Raw genomic sequence first — 20,246 nt, forward strand, 5'->3', positions numbered from 1 at the left:
TGGTCTTTTCCTGTTTCTGGATTTCCTGCACTCTAATGAGTACCCAGTACCCAGAGAATGATCTTTCTTCCCAAAAATTATCCTTGAGGGAGAACAAGAAAGACTATGCATTGGGTGAGTGTAAATATAAGAGACTAAATATGAAAAACAGATTTGTTTTTAATCAACACACTGTGACAATTATGAACTAAAATTTTGCAACCTACCTCCCTTAAGGACTGCCAAAGATAGGTAGCGCTTTAGAAACACTGAATCCTCCCTATTTCTGCAAGTGAAACTGAGGAACCAAGCAGATAGAAATTTGAAAATTTTATAGTTAAATGAGTCTATCCAGAAATGTCATTTATCACTTTGCTACTGATTCTGTTCCCTGATTAAAATTAGAAAAGAAATCAATTTTGTAATTTATAATCTTTTTTTTTAAAGATTCTACCTATTTATTTGACAGACAGAGATCACAAGTAGGCAGAGAGGCAGACAGAGAAAGAGGGGGAAGCAGGCTCTCCAGTGAGCAGAGAGCCCTATGCGGGGCTCGATCCCAGGACCCTGAGATCATGACCTGAGCCGAAAGCAGAGGCTTTAACCCACTGAGCCACCCAGGTGCCCCAAGAAATCAATTTTGAAGGGAAGACACAACTGCTCTTTATGAACTCACTCTCCCTTCTCGTGGGTTACCACTTTCTATTGGCAAATGCAGTGTGTTCAAAGAAAATACCCAGACTTGACCAAAGGCAATAAAAGCTGTGTTGAACCAAATCTGGCAAAAAGCAACAAAATATTCACCAAATAACAAAATTTTAATGTCTTCTATCTAATTTAAAACTGTGTTTAGGGGCGCCTGGGAGGCTCAATCAGCTGCGTGTCCTAACCTTGATTTGGGCTCCAGTCATGACTTCAGGGTTCTGACATCAAGCCCCGTGTTGGGCTCCATGCTGAGTGGAGCCTGCTTTGGATTCTCCCTTTCTTGATCCCTCTGCCCCTCCCTGCTCACATGCACTCTCTCTCTTCCTCCCTCTCTCTCTCGCAAATAAATTATATATATATATATATATATATATATATATATATATATATATATATTAGACTGTTATTTAAGTAATATATATATTACTTAAAAAAAAAAATATATATATATATATATATATATAGAGACCTGTTCAAAAGTTTAGAGCACCTGGGTGGCTCAGTTCGTTAAGCAACTGCCTTCAGCTCAGGTCATGATCCCAGAATCCTGGGATGGAATCCCACATCAGGCTCCCAGCTCCATGGGGAGTCTGCTTCTCCCTTTGACCTCCCCTCTCATGCTCTCTCACACTCTGTCTCTCTCTCACGAGTAAATAAATAAAATCTTAAAAAAAAAAAAAACCTGTTAAAACTTTAACATTTAAAATCAAGCTATTTTGGGATGCCTGGAAGGCTCAGTCGTTAAGCATCTGCCTTTGGATCAGGTCATGAACCCAGGGTCCTGGGATGGAGCCCCATCCCACTCCCCCTGTTTGTGTTCTTTCTCTCACTGTGTCTCTGTCAAATAAATAAATAAAATCTTTTTTAAAAATAAAAATAAAAAAATAAATAGAATAAACCTATTTTGAAACATTGGTAACGATCCTATTATGTAACAAGCAGAGAGCCAATAAGAAAAACTTCAGTGCAAAAGTAAATATAGATATGAATACTGCCAAAGGAGACATGACTGCCAGTAAGATACCTGCCTGAAGCATTATATTAAAAAATAACAGCTATTCTAAAAAACAAAATAAAATGTTATTTTTTACTCAGAAATAAAAATTTCTGAGCCTAACTTTTATGTGTTCTATAAGCTTGCCCAGTATAAACAACTGGTAACAGTCTAATGATCTAAGGGTTCAAAATCACTAAATACTTCTTTCAAAAGTCCTTAAAAATAGTTCAGGGAGAAAAAAAAATGAAGTGAACCTTAAAAAGTATAGAGGCTATTAAAAATTAGGCAGCATTTCAAAATTCTAAATTTATATGTCAATTTGTGATATGAAACCTAGTATTTTTTTCTCACATTATAAATAGTTAATAGGTCCCTAGACCACCCCACAAAAGCCTACTGTACCAACAGTGATAACTACAGTACTGTAATAATAGTATTACACAGCCCACGGTTTTAGAGCCCTGGACAAGGTGACCTCTCCCTCCTTCTTGACATACTCTCTTCTCCTGGCTTCTGTGAAATCAAGCAGTCCTGGTTTTCCTCTTATTTTACTGACCTTCGTTGCCTGTTTGTCCTTTCCTTCTCACCTTCAAGTTACAGTTTTTTGCCCTTATTTCTCTTTAATCCTCCTTGGTGATCTCATCCAGTCCAGGGGCTTTTAAATATCATCTGTATGCTAATAATTCCAAAATTTATATTTTGAGCCTCTACCTCTCCCTTGAGTTTGATTTATATATGAAGATTGTCTACCCTGTATCCTCCACTTAAAGGTCAAATAGGCATCACGCTTAATATAGTCAAAACAGAACCCCCACAATCCTGCTACTTCCAGTATGTTCCATCTCATTTAATGACACCATCATCCACCTAGTTGCTCAAGACAAAATGTGTGAGTCACCTTGATTCCTCTCTCTCCTTCATAACTCACTGTAAACCCTATTAATGCTACTTTGAAAATACCTCACATATTCAATCACTTCTCACTATCTATACCACTGTACCCTAGTCCAAGCTGCCATCATCCTTTGAGGAGACTACTTCAAGTCTTCTAAACAGCTTTTATGCTTCACTTTTTACCAATTCCCATACTCTATTCTCCATCCAGCAGCTACAGAGAACTTTCAAATATGTAAATCACTGGGGCAGCTGGGTGGCTCAGTTGGTTTAGCATCAAACTCTTGATTTCAGCTCGGGTCATGATCTCAGGGTCATGAGATGAGCCCCATGTTGGCCTCCACACTCAATGAGAAGTCAGCTTGAGATTCTTTCCCTCTGCCCCTCCCCCGACTTGTGTACATGCACTTGCTCTCTCTCAAAAAAATAAATATTTTTAAGAAAAGTAAATCACTCAGGCACCTGGGTGGCTCAGTGGGTTAAGCCTCTGCCTTCGGCTCCGATCATGATCTCAGGGTCCTGGGACTGAGCCCCACGTCAGGCTCTCTGCTGGGTGAGGAGCCTGCTTCCCCCTCTCTCTGCCTGCCTCTCTGCCTACTTGAGATTTCTGTCTGTCAAATAAATAAAATCTTTAAGAAAAAAAAAAGTAAATCACCGACTCATTTTGCTTAGCCTAATACTCTCCAGCTCCATCCACGTTGTTGCAAATGCCAAGATTTTATGCCTTTTTTATGGCTGAGTAACACTCCAGTGTATGTGTGTATATGTGCACACGCACACGCGCGCGCGCGCACACATACACACACACATTCTTTATCCATTCCTCAGTTGATGGACAGGGAGCTGGTAAGTCAGTCAGAGAAAGACAAATACCATATAATTTCACTCATATGTGGAATTTTTTTAAAAAAATTTATTTATTTATTTGACAGACAAGAGATCACAAGTAGGCAGAGGCAGGCAGAGAGAGAGGGGGAAGCAGGCTCCCTGCCAAGCAGAGAGCCCGATGCGGGACTCGATCCCAGGACCCTGGGATCATGACCTGAGCTAAAAGCAGAGGCTTTAACGCACTGAGCCACCCAGATGCCCCTCATATGTGGAATTTAAGAAACAAAACAAATGAGCAAAGGGAAAAAAAAGAAAGAGAAAGGCAAACCAAGAACAGACTCTTAACTACAGAGAACAAACTGATGGTTACCAGAGGGAAGTGGGTGGGAGGATGGGTGAAACAGGGGTTGGGGATTAAGGCACTTGTTAGGAGGACTGGCTGATGGATGAAGTGTTGAATCACCTGAAACTAATACTATACTGTCTGCTAACTAACTAGAATTTAAATAGAAACATCTTAAAAAATGTATGCTAATCATATCACTCCCCTGCTTAAAACTGTCCAATAGCTCCCCTTCACCTTCAGAATAAAGAAAGGTCACAAATTCAATTTTAGATATGCTGAACTTGAGGGGTAGAAGGCATGTAAGTGGAGGCATGAAGAAAGCAAGTACATGTCCTTCAAGATTTGAGCAGAAGTTACAAAGTGGCCCTACTTACTAGCATATAGATAGAAACTGAAAACCAAGGATTTGGAAGAGAATACTTGAAATTTAAGTGGAAATAAAGAAGGTGGAGGTATAAGATCAAGACGTGAGAACTCACATTAAGGCCTGGAAGATAAAGAAGAGTTGACAAAGAAGACTAAGTATGAGAGGCCAGAGTCATAAAAAGAAAATCAGACCTAATACCTGAGAAGCTGAGGGAAAAGAATGTTTTAAAATGAAGAGAGGGGGGCGCCTGGGTGGCTCAGTGGATTAAAGCCTCTGCCTTCGGCTTGGGTCATGATCCCAGGATCCTGGGATCGAGGCCCACATGGGGCTCTCTGCTCAGCGAGGGGCCTGCTTCCTCCTCTCTCTCTGCCTGCTTGTGATCTCTGTCTATCAAATAAATAAATTAAATCTTTTTTAAAAAAATAAATAAATAAAATGAAGAGAGGAGCACCTGGGTGGCTCAGCCAGTTAAGGGGCCAACTCTTGGTTTTGGCTCAGGTTATGATCTCAGGGTCATGGGATCAAGACCCATGTAGGGCCCCTGCTCATTGGAGAGTCTGCTCTCCCTCTCTTGCTCCCTCTCCCTTTGCCCCTCCCCCTGCTCACATGCTTGCTCTAAAATAAATAAATAAATCTTTAAAAAAATAGAATAAAATAAAGAGAAAGATGGAGGGTGAAAAGCATCCATTTGATTTGACAACACATAAGTCGTTTGTGACATTAACAAAACCAACTTCAAAGATGTGATGGGGAGGTATGGTGATTAAGACAGCAACTCTAGTCGATGCTTTCACAAACCTGGCTATGAAGGGAAAAGGAGAGATTAGAAGAGATGAAAATGAAAGCTCAGATGCTAGAGGAATGATTTGATGGAGAGAAAAAGGTGGAAGTCACAGAACAGAGAAGTGATAATGTAAATTTTCTGAATAAGCAGGAGGGGACAGAATAAAGGCACAGATGGAAGAATGCTACAACTTTTTCTGATAATATTCAACATAAAAGTGTACTTGGAAAAAGAGAATATTTACAAAAGCCACACAAAAATTGTATATGCTAGGGGTACCTAGGTGGCTTAGTCGGTTAAGCATCTGCCTTCAGCTCAGGTCATGATCCCACAGTTCTGGGATCAAGCCCCACATTGTGCTCCCTGCTCAGCAGGGAATCCACTTCTCACTCTCCTTCTGCCCTTCCCCCAACTTGTGTGCATGCACACTCTCTCTCTCTAATAAATAAAATCTTTTTAAAAAATTGTATGTGGTAAATTCCTTAGTAAAAATAAAAGTATTTTAGACTATGTAATGTAAAATAGCTCTCGTGCAAGAATAACTACAGATGTTGATGATTGTTCATTCGATAAATTTTTTTTACTAAAAGCTGGACAGTGTTCTAAGTTTCTGTAGAATATGATAAGGAATAAGACATTATTTTTGTCTTTAAGGAACCCACACTTAGTAAGTAGATAAGTTGAGAAACAATCGCAATTCCGCATACTTAAGTACCATGATCCTTTGTAGGAAGGTGGCGGCACACAGAAGAGGCACAAGAGCATAGGCTTTGAAGTCCAACAGACTGGCCTGAATCTGTACTCTGACATTTATTAGCTATATAACTTTGCACAAGTAATGTAGTTTCTCACTTAGCCTCAGTTCCCTGTCAGAAGATGTAAAAGTTACTTACCTCACAAGGTTATGAGGAGAAATAAGTTGATGGCTGTACAACACCTTGAGCAGGTATTTTATAGATACACTGTGACTACTCTGTACAAATAACCTATTTGCACTAAAAAAGAGAATTTTAAGAAGCTGTATAAAGTATACTTGAGTGGGTCTTAGAAGACATATAGGAGAATGGAACTCTGGGAAGAAGAAATGGTGTGCACGGAATAATGACAGTGCGAGACTGCAGTAAATTACAAGTCTTTTCTTTTTAATCTCTCTCCCCACCCTATTCTGAGAATTTAAGTTACTAACTACAAGTACTTCTATATAGCTGAAATATAAAATGAAAGACATCGATGGTGAAGTTGGAGAGGTTAAAAAGGGACAAACAGAAGAATTAGGGTAAACAGGAGAAATCTGTAACCAACTGGATAAGGAATGAACAAAAGGGAAGAATCTACTGTGATTCTCAGGTTTCTAGCTTGAATCACTAAATTGATGAGTTAGCCATGAAATTAGTTAGGATAAGGAGCAAAAAGGAAGAACAGGTTTGGCAGGAAAAGTGATGAAATTATTTTTGCACATGATGAATTTAAGACATTCTTCAGTAACTTGGGTGATAATGTCTAGAAGCCATTACCAAACAGACCAGGAGTCTGTCTGGGTTGGAGACAGATTTAGGCATTGTTCGGAGATTAGTATATCACCCAGGGAAAATCTAAGAGTAGGAAGGGAAAACAAATAAATAAGCATATATTCTCAGATAATAATATTAAGGGGCAAATAAAGGAAAACTAATGAGACGTTCAAGGGCTAAAGGATAACTAAGAGCTCTTCAGGAATAGAGACTTTGTCTAATTTTATGTATTCTTAGGCTCTATAGGCTCTATACCTAGTATTATACTTAGTACAGGAGGTAGTCAAAATAAAAATCTAGAAAAGTTGGGCAGGATGAAGACTACAAGAAATCTAAGTGGATTTAGCAATTAGGAAGTTATTACCTTAACAAGAGCACTTGAGTGGAATGAAGGAGGCAGAAGTGAGACTGCAATAGATTGAAGAGAAAAAAAATTAAATAAGAGTCTATTATTTCTGAAAGCTTGGCTGTAAATGAGAGAAACAGGGCACATCAGTTAGAAGAAAATCTAAAAGGTTATACATATAATAAATTGAGGAGGAATAGATTCTTCCTGATAAAATAAGAGAAAATATAAATGAGTGTTTATTAGAAAACATTTTAAAATACAACAGTTTTGAACAGAATCCCTAGTTGTTGCTAGTCATACATAACTATTTATATAGTATTAAATAAAACATAATTCACTGATAAAGAACTAAAAGGAAGGCAAAATATCAAAATGTTGATCTCTTGGTCTTTAAGTGGAATTAGTATGGATGATTTTCAAGTTCTCACTCAATATTTTCCAAATTTTAATAATGAGCTTGATTCTTTGTATAGTGGTCATGGTAGGAAGTGGAAGATAGTAAACTGTACTATCTTAAATTAATGATATTTCAAAGGCAGAAAAGTTTAAGAGATTCTAACTCAAAGAAGATAGACCATAGAAGAGATGAAATATAAACAGACTGGAAGCAGGAAAGAAATGGAAAGAAAAAATAAAGCCAACACAGAAATGAAATCCTCATCGCACATAGCATAAAGGAGTACAAACACTGCTGAAAACACAGTAATGGACATGGACAACAGGACTGAGAAAAGCAAGCAAGATACAAATGAACGCTGAAAACCGTAAAACGTTGAAAGAATTAAAGAAGATCATCTCCAAAGGCAAGGGAAACAAGCAAAAATGAACTATGAACTATTGGGATTTCATCAAGATAAAAAGCTTTTACGCAGCAAAAGCAGTCAACAAAACCGACAGAATGGGAGAAGATATCTGCAAATGATATATATCAGATAAAGGGCTAGTATCCAAAATCTAGAAAGAACTTATGACACTCGATATCCAAAGAACAAATAATCCAATCAAGAAATGCACAAGACATGAACAGAAACATTTTTGCAAAGAAGATGTCCAACTGGCCAAAAGACACATAAAAAAAGCTCAACATCACTTGGCATCAGAGAAATACAAATCAAAACTACAATGAGATACTACCTCACACCAGTCAGAATGGCTAATTTTTTTTTAATTTTTATTTATTTTTTTATTTGACAGAGAGAGAGAGAGCTCACAAGTAGGCAGAGAGGCAGGCAGGGGGTGGGGGAAGCAGGCTCCCTGCTGAGCAGAGAGCCCAATGTGGGGCTCAATCCCAGAATCCTGAGCTCATGACCTGAGCCAAAGGCAGAGGCTTAACCCACCAAGCCACCCAGGCACCCGAGAATGGCTAAAATTTAACAAGTCAGGAAATGACAGATGTTGATGGCAAGGATGCAGAGAAAGGGGAAACCTCTTACACTGTTGGTGGGAATGCAAGCTGGTGCAGCCACACTGTCAAACAGTAAGGAGGTTCCTCAGAAAGTTGAAAATAGAGCTACCCTACAACCCAACAGTTGCACTACTGGGTATTTACCCCAAAGACATAAATGTAGTGATCCAAAGGGGCACCTGCAATCCAGTGTTAATAGCAGCAATGTCCACAATGCCAAACTATGGAAAGAGAGCAGAGGTCCATCGACAGATGAATGGATAAAGAAGAGGCGGTGAATATATAATGGAACATTACACAGCCATCAAAAAAATAAAATCTTGCCATTTGTAATGATGTGGATGGAACTAAAGGGTATTATGCTAAGTGAAATGAGTCAATCAGAGGAAGAGAATTATCATATGATCTAACTAATATGTGGAATTTAAGAAAGAAGGCAGAGGCTCATAGGGGAAGAAAGGGGAAAAAAAGGAAACAAGATGAAACCAGAGAGGGAAACAAACCATAAGAGACTCTTAATCTTAGATTAAACTGAGGGTTGATGGAGGGGAGAAGGGTGAGGGGTTGGGATAACTGGGTGATGGACATGGGGGGGGTATGTGTTGTGATGAGCACTGAGTGTTATATAAGACTGATGAATCACAGACCTGTACCCCTAAAGCAAATACTCTATTATATGTTAATTAATTGGATTTAAATTATAAAACTTAAAAAAATTAATATGAAGAATTAAGGAAGATCTAAATAAGTGAAAAACATCCCATGTTCAGGGATTGGAAGACTTAACATTATTAAGATGGCAATACTCCCCAAACTGATGTACAGATTCAACGCAAATCCTTATGAGAATCTCTGAGTTCATACAAATTGACAGGCTGATTCTCAAATTTATATGGAATTGCAAGGGACCTAGAATAGCCAAAACAATCTTGGAAAAGAATAAAGTAGGAGGACTCACACTTTCTGATTTCAAAACTTGCTGCAAAGTAACAGTATGAGAGGCAGTGTGGTACTGGCAAATGAATAGACACATAGATGAACAGAACAGAATCGAGAATCCAGAAGTAAACCTGAATATTTATGGTCAACTGATTTTTGGCAAAAATGTCAAGACTATTCCATGGAGAAAGAATGGTCTTTCCAACAAATGGAGCTGGAAAAATAGGACAGTCACTTGAGATAACCCTTACCTCACACCAAACATTAAAACTTACTCAAAAAGAATCAAAGGCATAAATGTAAAAAAAACACAGGGATAAGTTTTTATGACCCTGAATTTGGAAAGACTTTTAGATATAATAAACTGGACTTCACCGAAATTTAAATCTTTTATGCTTCAAACAAAACAATTAAGAAAGTAAAAGACAACACAGAACATGAAAAATACTTACAAATCATGTATCTTGCAAGGAACTTGTAACTAGGATATGTAATGAGCTCTTAAATTCAATAGTAAAAGACAACTCAATTAAAAATGGGGCATGGGGGGCACCTGGGTGGCTCAGTGGGTTAGGCTTCTGCCTTCAGCTCAGGTCATGATCTCAGGGATCAAGCCCCGCATCGGGCCTCTCTGCTTGGCGGGGAACCTGCTTCTCTCTCTCTCTGCCTGCCTCTCTGCCTACTTGTGATCTCTCTCTCTCAAATAAATAAATAAAGTCTTAAAATAAAAAAAAAATGGGGCAGGGGCTCCTGGCTAGCTCAAACAGTAGAGCATGTAATTTTTGGTCTTGCAGTCATGATTTTGGGTCCCACACTGGGTGGAGAGTATACTTTTGAAGATTTTATTTATTTATTTGACAGACAGAGATCACAAGTAGGCAGAGAGGCAGGCACGGGGGTGGGGGGAAGCAGGCTCCCCACTGAACAAAGAGCCCGACATGGGGCTCGATCCCAGGACTCTGAGATCAGGATCTGAGCCAAAGGCAGAGGCTTTCACCCAGGCGCTCCGAGAGTTTACTTTACTTTTTAAAATATTAATTAATTAACTAATTAATTAATTAAATGGAGCAAAGTAGCTAAAAGACATTTCTCCAAAGAAGACATACAATTAGTCAACAAGCACATGAAAAGAAGCTCAATGTCAATTATACCTCAAAAAAGTTGGAAGAGAAACAAAGAAAGCAAGAAAAAAATAAAGAAAAAATGCTTAACATCTTAAGTCATCAGGGAAATGCAAATCAAGAACCACAATGAGATGCCACTTCATACACACTAGGATGGCTGGCATTAAAAAGTCAGATTGATAATAACAAGTGTTGGAGAGAGCATGATGAAATTGGAACCCTTACACAGTTATGGTAGGAATGTAAAATTCCAGCCAATTTAGAAAAATTTGACAGTTCCTAAAATGAATATACATAGAGCACAGAGTTACCATATAACCTAACAATTTCACTCCTAGGTATATACCCCAAAGAAATGAAAACCTATGTTCACATAGAAACCTTTATTCAATTTATAGCAGCATTATTCTTTTTTATTTTTTTTAAACATTTTATTTATTTATTTGACAGAGAGAGATCACAAACAGGCAGAGAGGCAGGCAGAGAGAGAGGAGGAAGCAGGCTCCCTGCTAAGCAGAGCCCGATGCGGGGCTTGATCCCAGGACCCTGGGATCATGACCTGAGCTGAAGGCAGCAGCTTAACCCACTGAGCCACCCAGGCGCCCCTAGCAGCATTATTCTTAATAGCCAAAAAGTAACAACAGTCTAAATGTTCAATGGATAAATGGATAAACAAAATGTTGTTTATCTGTACCACCAGAATATTATTTAGCCATAAAAAGGAATGAAGTATTGATATCCGCCACTTTAACATGTGTCAACTTTGAAAACATTACGCAAAGTAAAAAAAGGCAGTCACAAAAGACCATATACCACACAATCCCATTCATATAAGAAAGTCCTTAATAGGGAAATCCACAGAGACAAAAGGTAAATTACTGGTTACTTAGAGGTGAAATGGGGGGATGGGGAACCGAAAAGGAGGATAAGGGAATAGTAGCTAAAAGATATGGGATTTCTTCCTGAGGTGACGAAAATGTTCTAAAACTGACTGTGGTAATAACTGGTCCACTGGTTGTTAAATAGTGAATTTAAATGGTGAACTGCATGGCATTTGAATTATATCTCAAGCTATTCAAAACATAAATGGAAACATTAAGAAAAAGTTTAAAAGATTAACTACTCTTATACTAAAGTAAATAAATTAAAAATGGAATTGCAAGGTATTAAGAAAAAAATGCAACCGGAAGCCTATAACCTACGGAACACAACCTAAGCAGTATTCAGAAGAAATCTTTTTTTATATATTTTTTAAAGATTTATTTGAGAGAGAATGAGAGAGTGAGAGAGCATGAGCAGGGGACTCTGGGATCACAACCCAAGCAGAAGGCAGATGCTTAACTAACTGTGCCAACCAAATGCCCCTAGAAGAAATCTTATAATTTAAACACATAGAAAGAATAAAAAGAACATTAAGCATCCAACATGAGAAGACAGAAAAACAGTCACAAAATAAATCAAAGAAAAGCTAAACAAATCATTAAAACAATGAAAGAAAAAATAATAAATAAGAAAGCAGAGAAAACAGTAAAACTAATTTTTTAAAAATCCAAGAGCTGGTTCAAAAATCCAAAGACCAAGGAAAATAACCCAGGAAGTTTTTGTTTTGTTTTGTTTTTAAGATCTTATTTATTTATTTATTTGACAGAGAGAGACACAGCGAGAAAGGGAACACAAGCAGGGGGAGGGAGAAGCAAGCTTCCTGCCAAGCAGGGAGCCTGATGTGGGGCTCCATCCAAGGACCCTGGGATCATAACCTGAGTCAAAGGCAGACACTTATGACTGAGCCACCCAGGTCCCCCAAGGAATGTTTTTAATCATTAAAGAATATCTTGCTCAACTGCACACAAAATAATTTTGAAAACCTGGATAAAATGGATTATTTTCTAAGATGATGTAAGTTATCAAAGCTTCCCCCAAAATATACATTGTAAGTAAATTATCATAAAAGTAGACATAATGGTCAAAGAGATCCTCTTCCCCCAAACACTCAAGGTCAAAAGATTTCACAGGCAATTTAATCAAACCTTCAACGTCAATGCCATTTAGCCAGAGAAAGAAAGAAAACAAACAAAAACAAAGAGAATTTTGAAATAATTTTTATGAAAGTGGCATAACCGAACAAAGATAAAACACAAAAAACTACAAAGCAATTTAGCTTATGAGGAGTGATATAAAATTTCTAAATAAAGTTTAGCAAATAGAACCCAGCAGCACATTTAAAATAATAATACACGGTGACCAAGCAAGCTGATTCAGGAATGCAAGGATAGTGTAGTAAATCTATTGTATAGTTCATCACAAGAGTAGATCAAAAGATTAAAATTACATAATTTTCAAAGAAGCTGAAACAGCTTTTTACAAACTTTACTTCCATATTTTTTTTTTTAAGATTTCTTTATTTCAAAGATAGTATAAGCAGGATGGAGAAAGGGAAATAATCTTAGGCAGACTCCCCGCTAAGAGTGGAGCGGTATATAAGGCTCAATCTCATGACCCTGAGATTAGGACCTCAGGTGAAACCAAGAGTCAGACACTCAACTGACTGTGCCACTCAGGCATCCAAAAATTTACTTCCATATTAAGAAATCTTAATAAAATGGCAACCGTGGAATACATAACATGATAAAATAGGTACACTTCAATCTAAAGTCAGATCTAACCTTAACAGGAAAGCAAAAAAAAAAAAATCACACTGAAGTCAGGAATAAGAGAAAGAGCCTCTACTGTCTTACTGTTTAATGAAAGTACTAACCAAATTAATTTGACAAAAGAAAGAAGTATAAAAATTGGAAAGGAGTAGATAAAATTATCTTTATTTGGTAATAATGTGATCATTTAACTGCAAAGCCGTAGAAAAACAACTGGAAAACTATTATAGATAGTATTAGAATTCTAAAGGTGGCTAGGCGCGACAAGATAAAAGATAATAAAAGTAGAAACTCCATTTACAATAGCAACAAAAAAGATAAAAAGCCAAGGGCTAAATATAACAAGAAATGTGGAAGGTCTTTATGAAAAAACTTTAAGACGTTATTGAGAGATGCAAAAGAAGACTTAAACAACAAGAAATGAATATATCCCCTGTTCTTGAACAGAAGTTTGAACCTCAGAAAGACATCAAGTATCTCTAAATCAATCTGTAAATATAACACTCTACCAATAAGAACAACAACAGAATGGGGGAGAAGAGCTAAACAAGCAAAAGTATCCAGGAGAACTCTGGAACTAGAGTAGAGAAGACTATACTCAAAGAATGAGGTCATTAAGGTACAAACAGGTGAACTAATCAATGGAACAGAATAAAAGTGCCAGTAAGAACCCCAAATCATATGTAGGAACTAAGTGTACCTACAGACAGTATTTCAATACTGTGATAACTCCATAGCCACTTGGAAAAATAAAAGATTCGTACCTTAATACTTTACATAATTTATATTTTGTATATATAAGTACATTTAACTTAAAATCATAAAAGTACCAAGAAAAAACACAAGACTTTTCATTTTAATCAGAAATAATAATTAAAACAGTGGAGGCCTTTCTTATGATACAAAAAGTTAAAATTCAACGAAGGATTGATAATTATAACTATGAACAATTTTTAAATTTCTGCTGAAAAAATATATCAGAAACAAAGTAAAAGCTAAATGACAAACTGTAAAAAACATCTGCAACACATTTCAAAGACAACTAATTTCCTTAAAATACAGAGTTTCTATAAAAAATATTCAACATCCCAACAGAAAAATGAACAACAACAACAACAACAAAAAAAAACAGGTGAATAAAAAATAGAAGTAAATGTTACAAATAAAGTTCACAAATACCGTTCTTATATCTATTGAAAAGATGAAGAAAAATACACCTACTAGTTGGCAATTTTAAAAAAGTTTGATAACCCACTCTATTACCAAGGGTGTGGAGGGTCAGCACCCAACACCAACAGTGAAACACAAACTGCTACAACCTCTATGGAAGGCAATTTGACAGTATCTATCAAAATTTCAATAGTACATAGCTTTTGACCCAGTAATTGCACTTCTAGGAATTTATTCTAGATAGACTTACTCATGCATAAAAACGTACAGAGGGATATTCATTGTATCATCATTTACGTTAGCAAGACTGAAACCATTTTAAATGCCCCTCCAAACAAAGAAATGCTGTTTCTACACACACACACACACAAATGAAATTTCTCATTGGTTGCTTATAGGGAAAAGCCAATTATCTGGGGTCAAATGTAGAAGGAAAACTTGCCTTGTATCACACATTCTTTAGCACCATTTGGATTTCATGTCATGAACATATATCACATTTCACATTTTAAAATTAGGATTTCAATGCTATTTTTGCCCAGCTTTACCAGTTGTTACATTTTTCCTTTGTCAGTTTTTCAGTTTTCATTAGCAGCAATGTTAACTGTTATCCCAAGTAAAACATTGTATTTAACCAAATTCACACAGTGAAATTACAATAGTAACTTTTGTTCTATTATCCCCAGGATCTTTTTGGCCCTGAGCTCTGCCTCTCCATACTTACTGTATAAAAATGTTCCCTGTTCTATACTGAGCATATACAGATTATGAGTTAGAAATCCAGGACCAACAAGCTATGAATTTCTTGGTCTAGGGGGCAAACACATAACCACTACTGCATTTTAGGAGACAGCAAAAAAGATAAGAAGCAAGGTTTCACAACAAGATTTCACAAAATATCATTTGTGCTCTCACCATGAATGCAGAGTCTAATCTATTTTTATGTGTAAGAATTTGATTTTATCCATTTGTCCAGAGTCAATGGGGCTGTAGAGGATTGAACCCACTAATCAATCAAATTCACAAGAAACTAATTGCTTACATATAATGCCAATGCACTCATTTAGAATTTGAGAATATATGTGTGTACATATATTCTCAAATTCTAAATGAGTGCATTGTGTGTATATGTACACATGTACATATACACACATAATTAGTGTGTGTATCAGGAGTATCAAACCCTGCACATCAAGGAATCTTGCATAAATGGTTAAGTATACCCAAAGAAAACCACATGGCCCTATGAGTGTGTATAGGGAGAAGAGAATAAATCAGGGAAGGTCCAAGAAGGCTTTCCTGAGAACACAGTGTGACTGAGCTAAGTTCCAATGGAAGAGAAGCTTAAAAAAACAAAAACAAAAACAAAAAACAAAAAAACAGAATGAGGACTAAGAGAGTTCTTGTATGATGGGAGAGCATGTGAAATGGCCCTGTGTTAGAAGGAAGCATGATAAGTGTAATGAAACAGAAAACGATCAAAGAGCAAACCATGTGATGCAGAATTAACTCGAGAATTAGACAGACAATACAGTACCTTTTAGGTGGTGTTTAAGATTTCTGCCTACCCTAAAAGCAACTAAGAGCTAGTAAAGGATTGTAAGCAGAGTTTAGAACAGATCTGTGCTTGCAAAAGATGAACGGGCTGTATGCACTGGAGGGTGAGAGTAGAAGCAGGAAGACTGCTTAGAAAGCTACTGCAGGGGAAAAATAAAGAAAAAAAAGAAAGCTACTGCAGGAGACCTAAGTGAGGGATGATGGCAGACTGGACTTGAGTTACAGTAGAACTAAAATAAATAGAACTGGGTGATTAATCACACCTGAAATGCAAGGGAGAAGAAAATTTAAGGAAGAGGCCCAAGGTTGCCTGACTGCATGGATAAAGATGCTATCACTGAAGGAGAGATAACACTCAGCAGGAAGATCGACGGGTTATTTTGTTTTGTTTCAACTGGGTAGTCGGTGTGCAAAAAGTAAGAAAGCGTTCTGGACTCGTAGTATCTGGAAGTCTTGGTAGAGAAGGATGAAAAAAGGAAAAACGGGATTAGAGTTCAATGGAGAGAGAAAGTTAGCTACAAAAACTTAAAAAAAAAAAAAAAATTTAACCTCAGGGTCAGCCATAAAATGGGCCTAGATATTTCTAACCCTAGCCATCACCTAAAATCTTTTTAAACACTTCAATATACAACCTTTCATTCCGGGGGAGCAAGAGGGAGAGAGACTTAAAATGTCATGCTAGGGAAAATAATGAATTGGTGTTAAAGAATTCCAAATATATTGAGATATCAGATGTTCCTGATTCTGATAGTGAATAAATGGCAGAGGCCGCCTATTTGGTAAGGAAGACTGAAGCGCCAATCAAGGGGAAAAGAAAGTAAAAAGAAAAAGCTGATCACCCCATCACATGAATTTTCACACCTTAAACACGTTTATCTTTACCTCTGGACAAATGGCTGTTCTTGGCCTTGTGTGCTAAGGAAATGCAGAAATAGCTCCACACCTAAGCCCCATTATCAGAAATCATGGCTTCCACTGCCATCAGGTGGTGGCAGTGAGGAAGTGCAACAGCCAGGTTCTTGGAGCCTGGGAATGCCTATACCCAGCCCACGGTATAATCAATAGATCAAAGACCTAAATATAAGTAGAAGCAGAGGGCAAACTGATAACAGTCTTTGGTAAGAGATTTATCTTCAAATCTGCCAATATACAAAATTATAGGTTTTTACTATCCATTTGGGGTAAGAAAAAAGATTTCTCCTTTTTTCCCTCTTTTTAAAGATCACATATTTAGCAATTCCAGAATACCCAGTTTGATACTATCACGACTCAAACCCAACTCCTAGTATATTATATATTTGACTATTTAAAACTGCTTAATTGTTAATTTTAATGGCACACAGAAATGGTTAATGTGCATTTCTAACACATCAATAACTTCATCGCAAACAATTGACTGTCTCATTCAATGTGCAAAATTCCCTTTGTTATCTTCAAATTAATCAAATAATTTTTGACTACTTGGAAGTACAGTCATGTTAGTAAAAGGAATTCAAAAACCATCATGTTCTCAAAACTCATTGGTTAAACAAATACATCCCTGATAAAATCAACTTCAACATTATTCACAAACAATATGGTGAATGATTAACACATCATTCCTGATAGTTCTCTTCAAGATAGAAATAAGCTTGCCCAACATAATATTTGATATTCTGGGAAGTATTTACTTCCCTATCTCCCCCCTACTATACTTAACTTACAAATGTTATCTTTTTTTAAATTGTCTGCACACACACACATACATACATCGATTTGATTTGTCTTTGTTTTTTTAAGGCATCTGAACTCAAGGATAGGAAATTGTAGGCCAAAACGTAAAATAATCACATTGGGCGCATTTTTCCAATTCTCAATCAGCTGTTTTTATACAGTAAAGGCAGCATGATTTTGTCACTAAGTATATTCTTGATCTTCATTTTCTCCCCCCTTAAAATCCAGATTCTGCTCTGGATATTCCAAAATATTAATAATTTAACTAGTTTTTCCAAATTCTCTTGGCTCCGTTTCCCAGCCACATCCCAACCCCTCCCTCCCGTCCCCCCTACCCCACCCCGCGCCTTTTCTCCTCCTCCTTTCTTGTCTCAGAATGCCTAACTCTTACACACTCGAAGTGGTTTTTACAAAAGCACCCTTTGGAATGCTCTTCCCTCTTCTCTCCTCAATCTAGCACCCCTTTAAAAATAATTTCTCACAGCTAGACGCCAATGTCTTTCTTTTACAAGATCAAACTGCGGAAGAGGACGAGCCTGGGAACAGAATAGGCGAAACATTTGGGAATGTCAATGAAACAGCGGCCTCTCCTTTGAAAAGAGAACACAACTCTCAGCACAGAGCTTTCAACAGAGCAAAAATACTTCTTTTCGCTGTGTTCCTGCTCCCTCCCTGACCTCAGAGATACCCTTTCTTTTCTCTATGCCCCAATCCATCTGCTATGCGTGGGCCTGCCTTTCCTCCTCCCAAGGAAAAGAAAGCCAGGGAGAAAAAAAAGGGAGCAGTCGCCTTCCCACCGCGCCCGCAACCTGTCAGGACCCTGTCCCACGACTCACCTGGCAGGTGCGGCCGCCCGGAGAGTTGCACGAAGCGGTTGAGCTGGCCAGTCCCCCGACCCCCACTGCCCCCACTGCCCCCGCCGGCCCCGCTACCTCCGCCGCCGCCGCCACTGCCAGCGGCACCTCCTCCCCGCCGGCGGTTCCTGTCCCAGCCCTGGGCGGCCGACATGACCCGCTAACGATTGCCGCAGCCGGGTCCCAGCAGCCCCTGGCCCGGCGACACTAGCCGAGCCTCCTTCCTGGGCTCCTCGAGAGACCCGGGAGACAGGGGAAGGGGGAGCGCCCTGTTCTCACCAGTGACCAATGACGGGCTTACTTGGTGACAGGCAGCCAATGGGCAGTCGTCTTCTTGGTAGGTGAAGGGAGGCGGGGAGAGACGTGGTAACCATAGCTATGGCTAAAAAAAAAAAAAAAAAAAAAAAAAGCGGGGGGTGAGAGAAAGGCAGAAGCAGCCACTCACACACGCATCAACCGCGAGGAGCAGGCCCGCGTCGCGGCGACTCCTGCGGGATCAGGAGGGCCAATCGAAGGCCGAGTGAGAGAGGCCGCTCCCGCAGAAAGAGTCCCCGCGACAGCCGGTCCTCCAGGCACGGTTAGGGTTCAGGAACTCTTTCCATAAACACCGAAATCAGAAATAGGATATGCACATAATACACACATTTGGGGGCAATACAGTGTTCCGCCGGCTTTGCAGACTGAGACCCCTTTCCCTGACCGTTGACATACACAAAGGGCTCTGTTGGGGGGGGGGGGGGGAGGCGGAGTCGAAGCTTAAATATAAGAGTGAGGTATTCCTGGATTTATCTTGTCTTTGAGTTGACTGGCCGAGCTCCTCCCTAATGAAATACAAGCCACCTCCGAAGCAAACAATTTTAAACCTGGTTAATAAACATGAAAAATGTTCAAGCTCACCAGTAGTCAAGAGTAATACAAATGAAGACCCCAATGAGAAACCATTTCTGGCTTATTACGTTAGTAAAAATTTTCAAAATAACACCCAGCAGTGAGAAGACTGCCAAGAAAAAGGTACTTTCAAAAATGACTGGTGGCTATATGAAAATGTTTTGTTCAAATACTTTTTTGCTTGTAGAAAATGTGAACCACCTTTAACACAGAAACAGGTACAAAAGTTCAAGGAATGCAGATATGCAGATACACTATTCCAAAATTAAACAGAAAACTTGGCTTTGAAATTACTGGGCGCAGTGCTAAGCAGGAAAATACAGATAGTTTACAGATGTTTATCAATGGTAAGGGAAAAGCGGTTGTATTCTTCAAGGAAACCAAAACTTAGGTTCTTAGATATGGTGGCCTTCCTTTCTTTCTTTCTTTAATGTAAACCTTTATATAGGAGAACCTTAACTGAAGCAAGGAAAAAAAAAAGAGAGAAAATCTGCTGTAGCTGAGGATGCATGTGCTTTTGGTCAGATTTCATGTCTCCACTAGCCCGGCCTCCTTATTTTCCTACTTGCAGGCCCTCCCGGCAGCTTTTTACCGGGTAAGCACTATCGCACACTGCTTATGAAAATGTTTGAGACCTGGGCGGGAGGGAAAGTTGGTGGCTCTAAAATATGAAAGTCAAAAAACAGTAAGTGCTAATCTTTCTAAAGAAACTGTACCACTGAGTAAACCAAATACTAGGTGAAGGAAATTTTATTTTTACAGGAGTATTCCAAGTAATAAATAAAGAATGGTACAATATCATCATTTTGCAACCCCTAATAAATGTATCAACCCATTGAACATCCACTGCTAGCATCACAAAATGAAAGATGACAAATATGTGCCTCTAGAACATAACTGTGAAGTAGTCTTGTCAAAAAAAATTGAACCCGAATCTCATCAGATATCTATATCTAACTACCAATTTATAGGAAATACAGAGGACAGAGGAATATTTTAAAAAATACTTCAGTGATGCAAGCCGCAAAATCCAGACTATGGAATTTCTACAGGATAAACAAATTTCTTCAACAAATAATTGCAAAGGAAAAAGAGATATTTGGAAGGAAAAATCTATAGGATAAAAAGAGACTTGTGATGGTGCTATAACTTCATGAATATACTAAAAATCATTGAATAGTAATG

General features: G+C 38.2%; 1 protein-coding gene across 3 annotated transcripts in view; it reads right to left on the reverse strand.

Moving 5' to 3' along the window:
• Window positions 1-18,448, reverse strand: part of KLHDC10 (kelch domain containing 10) — a 62,684-nt gene extending 44,236 nt beyond the window's left edge. Inside the window, exon 1 of one of the 3 annotated variants that reach the window (XM_082692175.1) lies at window positions 18,156-18,448. In XM_082692175.1, the coding sequence (XP_082548301.1) occupies window positions 18,156-18,327 (172 nt within the window). In that variant the 5' untranslated portion in view covers window positions 18,328-18,448. The remainder of the gene's footprint in view (window positions 1-18,155) is intronic. The other 2 variants (XM_082692174.1, XM_082692176.1) reach the window with 2 other exon arrangements.
• Window positions 18,449-20,246: the final 1,798 nt, after the last annotated feature.

Source organism: Mustela nivalis (genome assembly GCF_964662115.1).
Source record: "Mustela nivalis genome assembly, chromosome: 12".
In the NCBI taxonomy this organism is placed as follows: Eukaryota; Metazoa; Chordata; class Mammalia; order Carnivora; family Mustelidae; genus Mustela; species Mustela nivalis.